General features: G+C 37.5%; 2 protein-coding genes across 2 annotated transcripts; both read left to right on the top strand.

The window, feature by feature from the left end:
* Nucleotides 1–2,253: 2,253 nt before the first annotated feature.
* LOC146759393 (kinesin-like protein KIF20B) lies at nt 2,254–7,997 on the top strand. The gene is made up of 4 exons (XM_085510657.1): nt 2,254–2,539; nt 3,035–3,096; nt 4,109–4,304; nt 6,802–7,997. The coding sequence occupies exons 1-4, from the start codon at nt 2,347–2,349 to the stop codon at nt 7,818–7,820; spliced, it is 1,470 nt and encodes a 489-aa protein (XP_085366783.1). The 5' UTR covers nt 2,254–2,346; the 3' UTR covers nt 7,821–7,997.
* A 1,328-nt stretch (nt 7,998–9,325) lies between these two features.
* On the top strand, nt 9,326–16,800 carry LOC146759392 (kinesin-like protein KIF20B). The gene is made up of 8 exons (XM_085510656.1): nt 9,326–9,435; nt 9,834–9,995; nt 11,745–11,864; nt 13,373–13,573; nt 14,012–14,092; nt 14,821–14,944; nt 15,482–15,624; nt 16,639–16,800. Exons 1-8 carry the CDS (start codon nt 9,355–9,357, stop codon nt 16,717–16,719), a joined length of 993 nt encoding a protein of 330 aa, XP_085366782.1. The 5' UTR covers nt 9,326–9,354; the 3' UTR covers nt 16,720–16,800.
* The last annotated feature ends 627 nt before the right edge of the window (nt 16,801–17,427 follow it).

The raw sequence follows: 17,427 nt of genomic DNA, 5'->3' as shown, positions 1-17,427 counted from the left end.
AGGTTGGATGTTAGGGGAAAGTTCTTTACTAGAAGGGTGGTTAGGTCCTGGAACAGGCTGCCCAGTGAGGTTGTAGATGCCCCGTCCTTGGAGGTGTTCAAGACCAGGTTGGACGGGGCCCTGGGCAACCTGATCTAGTAAATGTGTATGTTTGGTGGCCCTGCTAGGCAGGGGGGTTGGAACTACATGAATCCTTGAGGTCCCTTCCAACCCGGGTAATTCTGTGATTCTGTGATTCTGTGAGGTGTGATTTCATTTAGGCCACGGTAATCCACCGTCAACCTCCATTCTTCACTGACTTTATGCACTGGCCATATGGGGCTGTTAAAAGGCGAGTGAGTTTTGCTAATCGCTCCCTGATTCTCTAATTGGCGAATTAGCTTGTGAATGGGGAGCAATGAATCCCTATTGGTGCGGTACTGCCGTCTGTGAACCACTTTGGTGGCAATTGGTACCTCTTGGTCTTTTACCTGGAGCAACCTCACAGCAGAAGGATCATCTGACAGACCAGGTAAAGCTAACAGCAGATAAACACCATTTGTGTTAACAGCAGCTATCCCAAAGGCCCATTGATACCCCTTGGGATCCTTAAAATATCCCATCCTAGGGTAATCGATTCCCAGTATACATGGAGCCTCTGGACCAGTCACAATAGGGTGTTTTTGCCAGTTTTTACCAGTGAGGCTTATTTCGGCCTCCAACATAGTCAATTCTTGTGAACCCCCAGTCACTCCATGGATATATATTGGTTGTGTCCCTTGGTGACTTGAGGGCATTAGGGTGCATTGTGCACCAGTGTCCACCAAGGCTTTATATTTCTGTGGTTGAGATGTGCCAGGCCACTTAATCCACACAGTCCAGTATACTCTATTGTCCCTTTCCCCCCCCTGTCTGGGGGCAGGGCCCCTCTATTGTTTACCTTGGTGGCTTGCAGCAACTGGAACTCTCCCCTTCTTGGAAGAGTTCACCTTGGTAGTTGTTTCACCTTGTAATTCTTCCACTCATGCCTGAAGTGCAGAAGTGGATGAATTACACCACTTCTTCATGTCCTCCCCATGACTACAGAGGAAAAGCAACAAGGCAAGACGTGTAGTCTCAGCGTTGATTCGAGGTGACTTATCATTGTCATTTGCTTGAATACGAGGACGTCTCTTTTTAATGGTTGAGATTTTCGATGATACAGGTCGAGAGGAACTCATGTTGTTTAGCTTTCTCAATAGGCGATCGTGGAAATCCTGGTTTCCATCATCTTATACCACCGTGGATTCATCTACATCAGGCACATTAGCCAATTTGTCAATAATATCATTTTGTGTTCCCTTGATTTTGTTTAATCTTTCCACAATTTTGACAATGGCTGAAGTATACAGATTAACTTCTGTAGCGCTTATAAATAATTCAAGTTCCTGAAGTCTGCCAATTAGTTCATTCACAATGGGTTTCCTGTCCCCTTTGCCATATACTAATGCAAGTGCACTGGCATGCTTTTCTGGAGCTGCTTTTGTAAAGTCACGCCACATTTGTCGTGGAACGCGGACTGCTTCAGGATCATGTAATTGGTTCTTCTGTAAGTTGCAGATTCAGTAAAATTATTCATGCTTTATATGATGTTATGATGTGGAATACTGATAGCAAAATTACAAAATTATTAAACCATGACACCCTGGTATTTTTCTTTTTTTTTTCTTAAATATTTTCCTTTTTTTTTTCTTAAATATTTTCCTTTTTACTATTTAAATGTTATGGGCACATCTTATAGAAACACAAGGCTGTTTACAAAGAAGTGCATGCTGTGTTGCTGTATGATGAGCAAGATACATCTATTCTTCATCTAGCAGGAATAGTTGCTGAGCCTTAAGAACAGTTTCAGAAAGCTTTGGGAATTTGGGCGTTTTCCTTGTTTCTGCAACACAAAATGAAAATTTACGCTGTATACAAAGAAAAGGGGAGTCCAAACTTGTACGTTAAATTTGAAGGAGATCAATCTGGGGTAATATTTAAAAAAAAAAAAAAAAAAAAAAAAAAAGGGGGGAGTGTGGTCATCAAATACTATAAAATATATTAGCTTTTACTACTAGAATGCCACTTATCTTCCCCCCATACGAATCACTGTCATGTTGTATGTGAATTTGTGAGGTGGGTTTTGAAGCTGAAATTAAAAGCTTCTTGTATGGCTGTCTTCATAGTGGCTATCCAGACTATCTGTAGAAATAACAGCTACTATGTAGTCAGCTATTCACCAGTTTTAACTGATTATAAATTACGTTTCAGGGTGGAGAACATAGCATAGTGCCTGACACCTGTGTTGATCCTGAGGGCATTCTTGATTCTGTGCATTATGATGTCATGGATATTAAAGAGCAAACTGAGGCAGCACATAGTTCCATTGTATCCCTGGGGGACCTGAAGGAAGATACTGGCTGGTTTGAAAAGCAGCTGGAGAAAACTAACTTTGAACTGATGGAGACCAAAGAAGAGCTACCAGAGAAAAACACCAAACTACTTAAAACTGAAGAAGAGCTGATGCAGAAGAACAAAGGTGAGTTATGCGATGTGAAAGGTAGAAGACAGAAATAGTTCATTAATCTAAAAGAGAAATAACCAGTTTGAGTAGGAATTAGAGGAGATGTTCTACCTTTGGAACCATAGCCTGTAGATAAGTGATAGTTTGTTCCTTGTGTATATTCAGGTTCAGCAGTTCCACGGTTTTTGGTTATTTCTTTTCTTTTTTTCCCCCTCTCCTTTAAACTGCAACTAGCAGCTTTACGCTTTCATAAGTATGGGGTTAAATGTCTATATCTTGATTTTTACTTTTATATTGTAATCTCTACTCTTCTTTATGACTTGTTGATGCAATGTTTTCATTCCAAGAAATATAGAAAACTTTTGAATCACTCCCAATAAGTGAAGACCACATGCAAATTAATTAATCTGTTCAAAAGCTACCTAAACATTAGAATATCTGGAAAAATTGATTACTTAATAAACTATCTATTGGCTACTTATGTAATACAACCTTTTCTGTGTGTTACAGACTTTGAAATGCAGGCGATTAAATTGGATGAGTCTGCTGAGAAACTTAAAGAAGCAACTGAGGTAACTTTATCAAGAAGATGTTGTGTAAAATTGTTTTAATACCAACTTGTGGTAGCTTAAAATGCTATGAATGCTCAGGATATCTCCACGTTCTATGCAGTCCATAAAACTTTATCCTGACTAATGTACTGCGAGCTACTGAATATGTGAAGACTAGCTTGATTAAGTATGTGTGCATTCCACTTCTGGTGGTTTTTGTTCATTTTTTGATGTTTGGTAGCCTGAAGTAGCTCTGAAAACATTTATAGTTAATTCTGTCACTCAGATCTCTAACCTTGTAAGCTTAGCAACTTGACCCTTCTTAGTCTTTGACTGTCTGCATACTTAGTATTTCCATGGCATTAAAGCTGACTGTGATGAGTAGTCATGTCCTCACCTATTACTTCTTCCAAGAACAAGGCTCCAACTCTATCTGTGAGATTGTGTGGCCTGAACACTTCTGAGGCTTTTCTTTTCATAAGTTACTAAAGATGAATAATCAGTCCTTGGCAGTGCCAGCATGGCTTAACAATCGTCATCTTGTAAGTAAGGAAGCTTCACTTGTGGTCAAGGACACAATCTAAAATATGCGTGACAGAGCTGACTAAGCTTTAAGGTTGGATTATATCTGTCACGATGAAAGTGATTTTAGCAGCTTAGCAGAAGTGTGATGTGATGAACTTGTATGAGAGCTGACCATTTGCTCTTTGACCATGTTTGTAATTTTGTTGACTTCTTGGAAACAGGAAATTCTTTGATAAACTGGTAAACTCTTGATTGTGTGCAAGTCTTTTACTTTGTAACCTGCTAGGCTCTTGCTTTCCCTTGTATACTCTACCGAGTATTGCACTTGTCATTATCTGAAGGTGTACTTGTTCTGTCTGCTATTGAGATTTGTAACTGATGTCTATAGAGTCACCGGGTAAATATTTTAGCTGTATGGTTTTGTGTAAATATTTGCCTACAGAAGATTACTGAGACTTAAGTGCTCCTTTTGTTAAGCTTCAATGTAACTGATCTCATATCAATACAGGAAAAGACTACCTACCATTTAACTACCATTAAAGCAGAACCGGCAGAAGAGAACACTAATAAAGGAACTGAAAGCAGCCAATTTTCAGTGCTTTCAGTTAAAGCACTGAAACAAGATAAAACTGAGTTGGAAGTGGGAAGAAAGCGCAGTACTGATGAAGATAAGCCTACTGTGGAAGAGCCACCTCCAAAGAAAGGTACAGTTTCTTCCATCGTTGAACAGGGTGTCTTCCAAAACAATAAATTGCTTCCTATTCCGGATCGGAAGCAAAAGGCTGTGAAGCGCGTACCTTATGGTATAAGGAGAAAAGCCACTGTGTTAAACTGTAAATAGAAGTAACTGTTATGTAAATATCCCTTTTTCAGAAGGTCCTATGCTGTTCATTTTTGAATGCTTAAGAATAAAAGTTTTTTGCACTATTTTTTTCCTTTTTGCTGCTTTTTCCTCATCTTGATTGATCTAGTTGATGCACTTGCAGATTTGGTAATAGTTTTAAAGCAGTTTCTTTAGGATTGTTTCAACTGCTGTTGCTGATCTTCTGAGTAGCATCAGCTGCTCAAGTGCCTTTTTTTGTTTGTTTGTTTTGTTTTTCCTGAAGCAACTATCAAAATTGTTGACGACCTGCTAATTGCTCGCTCATGGGCAATATTTGAGCAAAATGGTTTGGATAAGCTCTGATGCATTTAACTTCACTTCTGGGCACAGCTGAGCATCAGTGTTCCTAGAATTACGGAAGGCATATACAATGTAGAAGGGAAAATCTAAAACTTAGCTGTAGTCCCTTCCTTTCTTGTATTCCTCTTGCAAAATATGTGCAAGGGAGAAAGTCAAGGCCTTCTTTGGATGAGATGCTGTTCTTGGATGATTTGTCCCTGCTGCCTTTATTTGGCATAAATATTGAATCCTAATGTGACCACTGAATGGCATCACATATAAGCATCTTACCAGAGACTGAGGGAGGGATGTGGACTCCTCCATACTCCAAATAGTAGTGGGTTTGTTCTAATCATATGACCAAAGCTCTCATTTAAAAATTAATGACAGCAATGCTCCACATAGGAATTAAAATGGGTAGCTGATAGTCACAATGTCAGCATGAAGTTTTCTGTTAAGAAGTACTGAGTATTCAATCATGTTAAAATTTTATTCTATTTGTGAGTATTAATAGCGTCCAATTTCAAAAACTGCTTAATATATATTCTTTAGCTATGTTAAATATACACAGTAGAACAATGAGCACAGGTATGTTGTGCTGGTTCTTTTGTAGAATTAGTTATATAAGTAGCACGAGCAAAAGTGTTTTAGGAGATGCTAGGTTATCTCAGCTTCATGTTCAGGGTATTTACACCATTCTCTGAGCTTTTAGGTCTTGTTTCCTATGCTCTGTAATAATGCTTTTTCCCTACTTCCTCTGTAAGGAGCTTCTAGACTGAACATTACACATCTTCTCCCTAGTCTTATTTTATCTTGCTTTAGTGCTTGCTTGTTGTTTTCAGCATAAAGTGTTTAGATTACTTATAAATCATATTCCCCTCACTAGTGTTGCTGGGAGCAGCAGTCAAAACCCAAAACCTGGTTTGGGGTGGAATATGCCACTGCTGTTTCTTCAGTATGACTTTTAAATCGGTTGAGGGCTGTATATAAAACTCCTTAGATGAGTTAAGAGGCTGTTTCCATGCAGTACATGTGAATCTGTATGTAATGCAGGCTGCACGTGGGCGCTATAAAATTCTGCATTTCTGTAGTTGTAGTAATAAAAGGACTGTACAAGAATCACCATGGAATATATTGTTGTGGTGACCCAATCCCTAGTAAGTCTTGACTTATATTTATTTTTTTTAATACTTAAAGTATGCATATTATGGAATGGGCATAACTGGATTCTAAAGCAATGATGAAATACAGCAGAAGTCGCTTTTGATAGAAAGAAAATGCATGTGATTTTAGCTAATTGCTCGCCAGTTAAAGAAAAAAACAGCCCCAAGCTAATGGAATATTTATGGAAACTTGAATCTGCAAATTTGTACAACTTTATGAGTGAACTTTATATGCAAAAGAGTAAGTGTGGACAGAAGTAGGAATCCTCATATTTTGTTTAGAGATCAACTGAATAAGAGAGACAGATATCAACACTTAAGTGATCAACTTGTCCAGGGTTTTATCTTTCTTTTGAAAGTAAGAGGACTGTGAGTTGGAATGAAATTTCTTAGAGAACTGTTTATCTACCATTGTACATGGAGTACAATTTATCATTTATCTACATTTATCTACCATGTAGATGGAGTGATTCCTGGCTGCCTTATAGGGATTGCTGAAGCAGGGAAGATAGAAAGAATATAGCTGTGAATTATCTATCTCGTTCCCATGTTTCTTAAATCTAATTAGATTTTCTACTGGTGTGGAGTGGAAGGTTTGAGTAGTGCCATGGTAAAAGTGTTCTTCCAGACTGAAAACCTTTTGCTGTTAATTCTGTATAGAAATCTGAGGCACCTGATTACGTGTCCAGAGGACTTTAATTCCTTCACTAGTATCAAATACTATGTGATGTGAGGGTATGGCTTGCATATTTGTGACAGTTTTTCACTTAGAAGTTGCTACTTGGTGTTGTGAACTGCTATGTAATAATGATTTTAATCAATCTGAGCTACATTCCTTTTCCCTTTTTTTTGTTTCTTTGTTTGTTTGTTTTACAGTAGTTGTAAATGAGAGAAAGAAAAAGAACACAGTAGAGCAAAAGAAAATTGAACACATGAAACAAAAGTGCTCCGCGTACCGAAAGGAAGTACTAGCACTGAGGGAAAGAACTGAAATCTTGGAACATCATTTAACTGTGCTTGAAGAACAATGCAGAAGAGAAAAAAATAAAAAAGAAGATTTCAGTAAGCAGGTAACAAGCCTGCGTATTGAGCTTTCTTTTTCTGAAGAAACAGCTGATGCCCTCCGTGAACAAATTCTGCAGGGTCAAGCTGACTATCGGGAAATTGCTTCTGAACTGGATGAACAGAAATCTATAAATATGACACTAGAAGACAAAAATGCCCAACTAACTAACAACATAGAAGTTGCCAAAGAATATATAAGTGATAAAGTGTCACAAGTAAAAGAAATGCGGACCAAATTAGATGAATTATACAAATGTCACTTAGAGTTTCACGCCATCGGTACTGACTTTGTCAGTGTAAAGGATTCCTCAGACTCTGAAAAAGATGAGACAGGGACATCTCAAATTAGTTCTGCATGCACTCAGTCACAGACTTCTTCCATCTCAGATCTTGTGCAGGGCCTCTCCTTTTCCTATAGTCTTGAAAGGATTTGGGAAGTATGCAGAAGTATTGTTGATGTTTCCTCACAAAAAAGTCAGCACATCAAAGCACTGCTTCAAGACAATGAAAACCTAAAGGCGGGACTGAATAATGCTGAAAATCATAATCATCAACTTGTAATGAAGCTATGTGAGATTACAACTCACACTAGTCAGGAAGATGATCTTGTGAATCAGTTACATGAGCAAATAGAAAAGAAAACTCGGGAGTTTGAAGAAAAGACTGCAGAAGATCAGAGAGTGATTGCACAATTTCAGGAGGAAGTTGCCAACTGTGAGGTAAAAATAAGAGAGCTTGAATATCTCCTGGAGGCTTCCAAGACAATGGAAGAGAAAGTGTCAAAACTCAATGAATTACTTAAAGAAAAGAATCTATTATTGTTAATCTAGAGACAGTTACAGCAACTCTGCAAGAGAAGTCTGCAAATGCAGACAAAAAGTTTGAAGAGTTAAGTAGCAAAGAAGCAAATCTGATTCAAGAAGTTATGCAGCTGAAAAACAGCTTGGAGCAGATGAAACATTCTCTTCGGGAAAAGGAAAAGAGTGAAATGGAGAAAGTGCAACGTATAGAATCGTAAGTAACCACTGAGTTAACTTAGAGCCCTTTGAGAATGAACTAGAGTTAAAAATAGTTAATGGGAACATCCCTTTGACTTAATGCATCTGCATGCTTATCAATGGCCAAACTACTACTTTAGGATGCTTTGGTATGCTACTTGAGTTCCAAGGGAAAACAGGAGTGTGCAAGGAAATGAAGAATAATATGGGGATTTCTGGTGGTTTTGTTGTATATCCCTCAGAATAGCATCTGAATAGTTTATTGCTTCAGCATCTGATTATGAGAAGCAAGCTGAAATTCAAAAGTAATTGTTTAAATCTTGTCACTGGTCTAGATAGATTTAAGAGTCTATTTACAAATAGAAACCAACAGGCAGGGCATGGATGAAGCTGTAATTGCTGTTTCCATGAGATGTGTAACAGTAATGTTCTTTGTCTCTTTATTTTTAACATAAGGCTAGAAAATATTCTTTCTGAGAGTTCTGCCCTTGTACTGAATTTGAAAAAAGATTTGCAGAGGAAAGAAGAAGAGTATGCAGATCTAAAAGACAAACATTCTGATGCCGAGAAACAAATTCAGCAAGTACAAAGCGAGGTTTGTAGTCAACTGAGATATTTTTTTCTGTAAGATTATGCTTGGCTTTCTGCTGTTAAAACTTCTCAAACTTTAACTATGAAGCTGGAAATTTCACACTAGTGTGGCTAGCAGCAAATCTTAGGTAAAGTTGCCATTGAAGCTCTAGAGGGGACCAGAAGTTAAAACATGGTTTCGCATAGATAATGAACAGAGGAAAGTAAAGTTGGTTGGTAGTCTGGAATAAGGTTTGTGAAGAGAATAGCTAATCTGCCTCTGGAGGGGACTTGTTATTATCTCTACGTTACTGGTGACTTGCCATTGGTATCCGTGGTAACTCCAAAGACTAAAACCTAAGTTTTGTGAAAAAACGCTGATAACTGGGAAGAAGAATGCTATTTACTTGAAGAGAAATAGACTAATTTCCAGAGGCTCTTTAATATAAGCATGTATATTTTTTTTCTTCAATTTCAGCTTCAGTGATGTTAATAGTTAAAATTTAATTATTAAACAAGAAGATATTTTAAAACCCATTTTGCAGGATCTTAGTCTGAAAGTTTATTGGGTGTGCTTGGGGTGGAAAATTGAAGCTTAAAAATGAATTCATGTCTTCCTTGGTAACCTTGCACTTGCTGTCGTTTTCCTACTCAGCACTTGTTTGTGAATTCCTCTTTATTTAACAAAGAAGTATTTGGCCAGGTTGTATTACAGAAGTCTTTTAATGAACCGTGAGCTGTGCTTACATTACAGGTGTCCACGATGCGTTCTGTGGAGGAATCCCTCAGGAACAGGATGGATGAACTTGAAAGGATTAATAACCAGTTTAAGGATGAGCTGGATTATAAAGACTACACTATCCAACAACTTAAACAGGTATTTTTCTTGCTCTTAATTTTTATTAAATGAATGATGCAGGTTTTCCAAGCAACAGGAAAAAGGTCAAAGAAAAAAAAAAAATTGGAGCAAAATGAAAGTGGCCAAGTGAAATTAGTGGTAGACCATGAAAGATATTCAAATAATTAGTCACTACAGAGCACTGGCAGATTGCTTTAAATACAATAATCTGCATAGTAAATACATATGTAATACATGCATGTAACCTGATCTTGTTGAGTGACATCACGATATGTTAATTGAAATGTCTTACCATAAACTCTTTTTATCATCTTGAGTCCTTATTTATGCTATATGAAAAACTTATTAATTCTAGGCTGTCTTAAAGATTCTGCTTGTTTCTACTGTGTATGCTTTTCTTTCAACATGAAATATAGGAGCTGGAGGAAAGGGACCATAATCTTCAAAAGTGGCGTGAGGAGAGAGATCAGTTAGTAGAAGCTTTGGAAGAACAGCTCAAAACTTTGGCTTCTATTGCCATACAAAAAGAGACAGAAATAGCAGAACTGAGACAATCTGCATTAAAGGATTCAAGCAAGGTCAGCTCTCCTTTCCTCCTACCTGATTAGCTACCCATAAATTCTGTAAAACTCCTGTACCTGCTCTTTGTATTCTGGGTGTGGTTCTGTTCTTGAACACTGTCGTATTGACATCATGTGCAACTAACCAAAAAAAGCACCAGCTTTTATGTTTGTTCTTCAGAAACAGAATTTCTGTTAATTACTAAAATTTCAATTTTTTCAGTAGTTCAGATAAGCAGATGTCAGTTTGAGGCTTATGATCCTACAATTAGACTGGACATCTGTAGCTTTTTCTGATAATTCACAGCATTTCCGGATCCCAAGCTAGGCTCAATACTCAGACAGTAGTTCTGTCTCAGGTTTCTTACTTTCTTTGCTTTCTCTGAGGTAGTATCTACAATGGCATGAAAAGACAGAAGGGGACGTGGAGAGAGATTAAGGGAAGCATCAAAAAGCAGAGGGGGGATGATCTCTGGAAGTTGCATTTCTTATTTCAACATCCAGCTTTTAATCAGGATAGCCAATCTAAGCCGTAGCATAGAATTTCAGAAGCTAAACAGAAGACTAAATGAGTTGTGCTCTTTTGAGAATGTTTGGATTCACTTTCTCTGAGAAGAAAGATGTTCTCATAGCAAAACTTCCCCTACAACTGCCGACTTTCTCACAGTACCGAGGATTTGGGAACAAATAAAAGCTCGGGTTATTATATCTTAAGAGAGATGAAGGCTGAAGCACATAAGTAAAATAGAAGAATCAAAATATATTGTATTACAACTTCCCAGGCAATTCTGTGACTACTGCACTTGTAACAGTGACCGTACAAATCCGTGAAATGTTACTGTTCTTGAGTAGTTAAGTGTTCTAGCCTGCAATTCTAAAACTGATGCTACTAAGTAATTGCAATACTGCTTGTGTGTGTTAATTCCTTTTGCCAATCCCACAACTCAGCAGTTTTTACTGTTTATTAGGATAATGCAACTGTGATAGAAGAGTTAAGAAAAGAACTGGCTGACAAAGATGACTTTATAAAGGAATTAAAACAACGCATTAACCACAGTAGCCCTCAGTGTTTGCCAGAAATACCTTTACTTGAAGAAAGACAAAGTAGAAGGAATGACTCTGTAAATGAAAAGGTATTATTATATTTATAGAAAGTCAGTACTTAACATCTTGTTAACCCCTTTTTGTTCTTCTGTTTTCCTAGGAGATACTGGAGCTGGAATCATTTTTCTTAGCATATAGTCCTTTAACTACATATTCAGTGATGAGTACTTGTTGGTTCTTTTTGTCTTCCACTCAAACATGAGCTCTCATCTTCTCAAAAATATTTTATTTACTAGAACACCATCTCTCTGTGTACATTATGGAACTTTTCCATGCAGTTTTCCATGTATTCGTATGTGGATGCTGAAGATTAGGCAGAGGTTTAGCCTTTGGTGTTCTAACATAGCAGCTGTGAGCGTGCAGAGTATGGGGGGAATGGATGACAAAACGACCAGCGTTACAGATTTTGTCCCTAAATAATGTCTCGCTTTCTCTCTTTTGGAGGCAGAATACTGCCTGAGACTGTTAGTGAGACCCAGTAGGGTGTATCTGAAGATCACACAATGAATAGATGTTACTACCTTCCCACACTTGTGCTGTGTTTCAGCTTACGTGTTCATGTGGCGTCTGAGCTTGAGGTTTTACACTGTAGCTTTAGAAAACTCGAGATATTTTGGAGGTCTAATGCATAGCCTAATCTTTACTCCTTTTAAATATTTACAGCCTAGGAAACAACAAAGCAAAACTAAAACTGGAGAAAGTATTCCATTAAGATGCAAAGCTGAAGACAATTATTTGTCACGTCGATGTACTAGGAGCCTCACTTCATTAAATGAATCTGAGGTTAGTATGAAACTTCAGATCTGAAAATGTTGTGATTGTATTGCTTTTGATAAGGAATGAGTAGGAAAAGATCTCATGTTCTCTAAACAATTCCCAAGTTTTAATTTATTTATCCCTTTCAAGGTGATCAGATCACCTGTTTTTATAGCCTTTGATAGGAATAAAAGCTGTTGAAACAATTGTGTGATGAATTTTTGTCAGGTGCTGTTGAAAACTCTCCTCATGTTAATGCTTATGAAGTGGCTCATGATTAGATAAGTTACTTGGAAAAAATTCATGGAGCCACTGAAACGGGCACAGCAAATTGAACTTATTTTCTTCCTCTGCAGGATTTCTGGATATTGTTTTGTTAGCAGATGATGTTAATCATTCCTATATAAGTTTTTAATTGCTAACTTTCATAAAATAGCAGTTACATATATTTTAAAAACAAAGTATTTATTAACCAACTTAACTCTTGGAAATACAGTGGGTGGTGATACTCCATTCAGATTCTTAGCAGAGCCTGATAAAGTGGCTCTGACTACTTTTTGTCTTTCTACAATCTTCGGTAACTTTTTGAGAGGAAGAAGACTCCCCTCAGGGGGTCGGAACAGTGTAAGTAGTAAAAGCTGCTAGTCTGTGTTTGGGACACTGGAGTTTGCTAGTTACTAGCAGCAGTAGAAGCAGCCATCTACCATTTTCTGATGTCCCCAGCAGCCTGTCTTCCATGTGTTCAACCAGCATCTGAACTCATTTTTGATATGCTAGCTGAATTCCTGCCATAGAGAAGGAGGAGTCCAGGTGATCTCAGTTCTGACTTTGTTGTTCCTGTTGAGAAAAACAGGATTGGGTGGATTGTGGACAGTAAGTGCTGCTGGGGAAATGCATACTGACATTTCCCTGTCACTTAGCTGTGCATTTGCTGCCATTTGACCATGAGCAGGTACATGATAGCCTTCAGCTTAAGTACGGTGTCATTGCTTGAATGTCTGTATTCTCTCCAGGGAAAAGATAGCAATGGAGTTCTTTAATGACTTGTACTGGGCTTGCACCTTGCCAGCTGGACCTTACTTATGTAAATAACATCTCTAGTGTAGAAGAGGAAGGGCAAATTCCCTAAGATTAAGCTGGAAGTTAATCGAACACTTGAATCAAATGCTCCTGATCCTGCCCAGTTCTGACGCAGCAGAGTTGAGATGAAGAAAATCGTGTCAGTTCTACCAACACTCTCTATTAAAAAAAAGTGTAGTTGTCTGTGCCCTTGAGAAAAAATGACTTGTAAAGTATCAGGCTCAGTTTAACATGAAGAACTTTTTTTGTGATCATAGATTGGAAATAATTTTAAATGTAACAAGTTCTAGGAAAGAGGGGTAAAACTGTGCTGTAACTGAAATAGACTCCTTCTGTTACAAGTGTTCTTACAGCAGGAAAATCGAATGCTTACATATCCTTTTCCAGATGCTTTATAGCTTTTTAATCTCATGGCTACCTTAACACTTGCACTTAAAATTCTTCTGTGCTATCAGGAGCATTTGGAAACTGTCCTCGACTCTTCTGGAGTGTCCGCAGAAAATGGCAAAACTAGTCGGTTCCCAAAACTGGAGCTGGAAATCCCACTGACACCTCTGCAACCTGATAAGACGGAGATAAAGCAGCACGGCAGCATGATACCTTTAGGAGTGAAAATGCCTAAGGCAAAAAAGAAAAGAAGTGATGACATGGATGAGGTATGACCTAGACCCAACAGAAAACAAAATATCTGATGCCTTTTTACCATTCTCATTTAAGCATTAAAAAAATGCTATTTCTACCTCAGTAAAGTAGTTGAAGAATTTAATCAATGAACTGCTTTAATGAACAAAACTAATAGCCAATCTCAGTGATAATGGTTTAAGAGAAGGGAATTTCTCTTAACTCCATTGTGTATTTTCTTTGAAACCTGTAGACATAAATCAGCTTTTTAGACATCATGAGATGTCTAATACTGATATCTTAATGTCCTGTTTTTATAACTGAATACTTATTTATTATTTGATTTACAGTGGAATAGTTACCACTAGCAAATACTTCCCTACTATTAGCAAAAGTGTTTAAAGTGTTCACTTTTGTGACATCAGTTGTTCTTTCCAAAAGAATCATGGCTGAAACTTGTCTTATTTTCCCAGGATTTGGTGAAAAGTGAGAACACGAAAAATACAAAATCTGTCATGGCTTTTAATTCACCCTCTGCAAGTGACGAGAAAATGGTTGGTTTTTGTTCTAGTTTTGAAGCTAGCTTGGGACTTCCTGTAATTGTGTGGTCACACGAAAGAAGCAGTGTCTTATCCTTATGTGTATACCTGAATGGGAATCTTACAAGCTTATGAGCTCTTCCTATTAAATTCCATAAGCTAACCAAAGGGCAAGTCAGTCTGTCCCCAGAGCGTGTAATGGCTGTACTGTGTAATGATTTGGAGGGAAGGATATTGCACACTGAATAGTTGGGAAGAGAAGCTTTAGTGTATTATCGTGTGCTTTTGTAAGTGAAGCCCTTGTATTAAACTAAGGTTCATATCATTAATATGCATGGCAGTTATTAAAAACAGATGTTCACATGTGATAGCAGTATCCTTGGCATGGTCAGAGTATGAGTAGTAGATTTTTCCCATCTGTTGTCTTCTGTTTTGTATGTTTGTTTATTTTATGTAATTAGAACAGCTTATGTAAGAAACAACTCCACAGCTTGGGAGCTACTTTTAAAGAAACTACTGCCTTATTAAGAAACTTTAAGAAACGTATGCCTTGAAATAGCTGAGATTTTGACAACTCCCTAAAGGGTATAAAATTGTCTACATTACTTGCCGTTGTGGTATCATCAGCATAATGAACAGAGGTGTCAGTAGTAAAGCTCAAAATGTCAACTTAAAATAACGTTGAACTAAAATGAAGTTTAAACAATGCTCTTGTTTCACATGTTCACATCTCTGTTGAACAGAAATCCGGAAAAGACTACTTCCTGAGAAAGCGAGTACATGCTTCAAGACTGACTAAAAAGGATGAAACACTGCAAAAAGTTGGAGATTTTATTCAAAGCTCTCCTTCTATTATACACTCTAGAGGTTGGTGTAAAATAAGTTTTATTCCATGTTTTCTAGACATTGTAGAATGGCTTGTTTCTGCTGTAGGCCATTAATGTATGTGTTCTTAGACTTGTCTGCCATGTTAAGTTGTCCTTTGATTTATGAAGTACATGCATTTATTCGTCTCTTCAGAGATTCATTATTACATTTGTGAAAACCTACAAGTATACAGAGAAAGTTGGTTCTGTCTTGTGCTTCTGTCAGCACGAAAGTTAGGCCTGTTGTTTAACTCCTGCTGAAGTTTCTGACTTCCAGCTACTTCTGAGCCATGATTGTCTTTCATACTCCATTTTAATGCGTGCTTTATGCTGCCGTACCTGAACCTATAAACAGTTTCAGATATAGAAGAAATAAAGAACCTCGATGAACAAATACAATTTCTGAGTATTTTCACTTAAATTTTACATGTCATTTATAAACCAAGTTTGTTACGAAGCTTTTTTTGCATTCATTGATTTAAAGACTCACAAAACCAGTAAGTTGATTGGTTTATGTATCAAAACAAATTTCTTCTAGCCAAGAAGCTGATGTCAGCAGTAAGTTCTCCTAAATCAAACGAACCTGAAAGTCTCGAAGAAGGAGAGACCAAGCCAAAACAATCCAAAAGGAAGCTGTATTCCACTGTCGTTTCTGGCCCTCTAGATATACCTGCTTCTTCGGTAAGCGATTATACTGTAGTCTTGGCTTAAAATAAACTACTAAGGAGTCCAAACAGACTGGAGGTTTCATCTATTTGCAGGGGGAGGTTGAAAGTACTGAGGTATTTCTTTATTCTACCAAGTCATTCTTGTTGGTCTTCCCGCTGTTCTGTTTTATTTTGTCCTCAAAGATCTCTGTGTTTGGCTGGCTTACAGTTTACTAAGTAGGTGATGTAGCAATCACGGAGATGTCTTCTAATTTGGAATCATAGATAATTTCAGTGTGTCGGAGTGGGATTATTCTACTACACGCTTTTCTAGAGCACAACTTAGACAGCTTTTTAGGTATGCTTAAACTATGATCTCCTGTCTAAGCCAACTTGCAAAGGATCTGATGTGCCAGTTTCATGACTCTGTCGGCAGCTATTGTGCTAAGAACATTCTTGCTCTGTTGGAACTGCATCTTTTAATTATATTAGAGTCCTTTTTCTGTTCAGCATAGTGATCATTTGCCCATACTGTAATATCCCTCTGAAGTTTTTGATGATTTGACGAATGATAGGGGCAGAAACCAAAATGTTATATTTTTTTTGTTAGAGGATGAAGAAGATGAGACAATTTCTTCTCTCACTGTAGTTCTGAGAACATGGAACTGAACCGAGAACTGAAATTCTGGGCAAGTCATAGCTACAGGGATTGAGGCTAAAAATGTTTTCTGAACGCTTCATGTTTCACAAAACAAGTATTATAATACTCTTTTGAAAACAAGTATTTCAAAATGAAAGCTGCCTTCAGGCTTTCCTCAGATGTGTGTGCTTTTTTAAGATAAACAGGATTTTGTACATTCTCCATATTTGTTCCTTGTGATTAAGCTGCATTAAAATGATCTCGGTATCCCATAGTTTTCTGAATAAAATATAATAAGCAAATTCCATTCTGAAATCCATTTAGGGGAAGAAATATGTTTGCGTGGGTCAAGAAGAGCTTGTCAGTCTTGTGTGAAAAGATGAGTAACTTTTGAAATGTTTTCTTCAGGAATCTGAGGAACAAAAGAAGGAAAGTGATCATCTGATCATCAAGCGACGGCTGAGATCCAGAACAGCTAAAAAACCTTGAAGAAGCATGTTTGTTCCCCTTTCTCAGGACATACTTTTATTGTATTATTAAAAACTGGTTGTTAATAAACAGTAACAGTTACTGTGTTGTGTTCTTAAATTTGTATATAGGTGTACAGTGTCTCTCTGACAGTTTCAAACTGACTCCATTGAGGCTGAAATAAATACAAGCTTTCTTAAACTGGGTTTGGATTTTATTGTGGTTAAGGGTTTATTTATTTTTGTCTTGCCTCCCCTGTATAGGAACAGTATCTCTAGGACTGATTGCTATTTACCCATTGTGCAGTAATAACTGTACTTGTTCAGGATGGCCTGGCTTGCTTTTTTCACGTGACTGGTGTACTTAGCAGAACTCTGGCAGAGAGAAGAGCATGAATACACATTAATATTTATGTATACTTAATTTTTGGGCCTTTTTAAAGAATTTTCTTTGGAGAGAAGATGGTGCCAATTCCTCAGTGTGGAAGAAAGGTGCTTTCCCTCACTTGTCCAAATTCAGCTTTAACTTAATAAACTTAGAAAAATAAACCCAATACATTTGGGGGGAATATCCCTAATATCCCAAATATCTAATATCCCAAATACTGTTCTCCCCCTCAGTGAGCTTCGAACCTTTAGATGCTGTTGGATGAATTAGCTGAAAGGTTCTCAGCTGGCAGTATGTCCTTGTGTTGTCTCCAAGTCCAATAGTTCCTATAGATTCAATTGC

Source organism: Coturnix japonica, chromosome 10 (genome assembly GCF_054131305.1).
Source record: "Coturnix japonica strain WE chromosome 10, WE-NBRP24, whole genome shotgun sequence".
NCBI lineage: Eukaryota > Metazoa > Chordata > Aves > Galliformes > Phasianidae > Coturnix > Coturnix japonica.
The sequence above is the reverse complement of the archived record's forward strand: the minus strand, read 5'-3'. Positions and strand labels throughout refer to the sequence as shown.

Coding starts and splice junctions, on each gene's coding strand:
- LOC146759393 (XM_085510657.1), top strand. CDS start 2,347: ATGGATATTAAAGAGCAAACTGAGGCAGCACATAGTTCCATTGTATCC. Junction 2,540..3,034: donor GCTGATGCAGAAGAACAAAG/GTGAGTTATGCG, acceptor TGTGTGTTACAG/ACTTTGAAATGCAGGCGATT. Junction 4,305..6,801: donor AGAGCCACCTCCAAAGAAAG/GTACAGTTTCTT, acceptor TTTGTTTTACAG/TAGTTGTAAATGAGAGAAAG.
- LOC146759392 (XM_085510656.1), top strand. CDS start 9,355: ATGGATGAACTTGAAAGGATTAATAACCAGTTTAAGGATGAGCTGGAT. Junction 11,865..13,372: donor CTTCATTAAATGAATCTGAG/GTTAGTATGAAA, acceptor CTGTGCTATCAG/GAGCATTTGGAAACTGTCCT. Junction 14,093..14,820: donor CTGCAAGTGACGAGAAAATG/GTTGGTTTTTGT, acceptor TCTGTTGAACAG/AAATCCGGAAAAGACTACTT.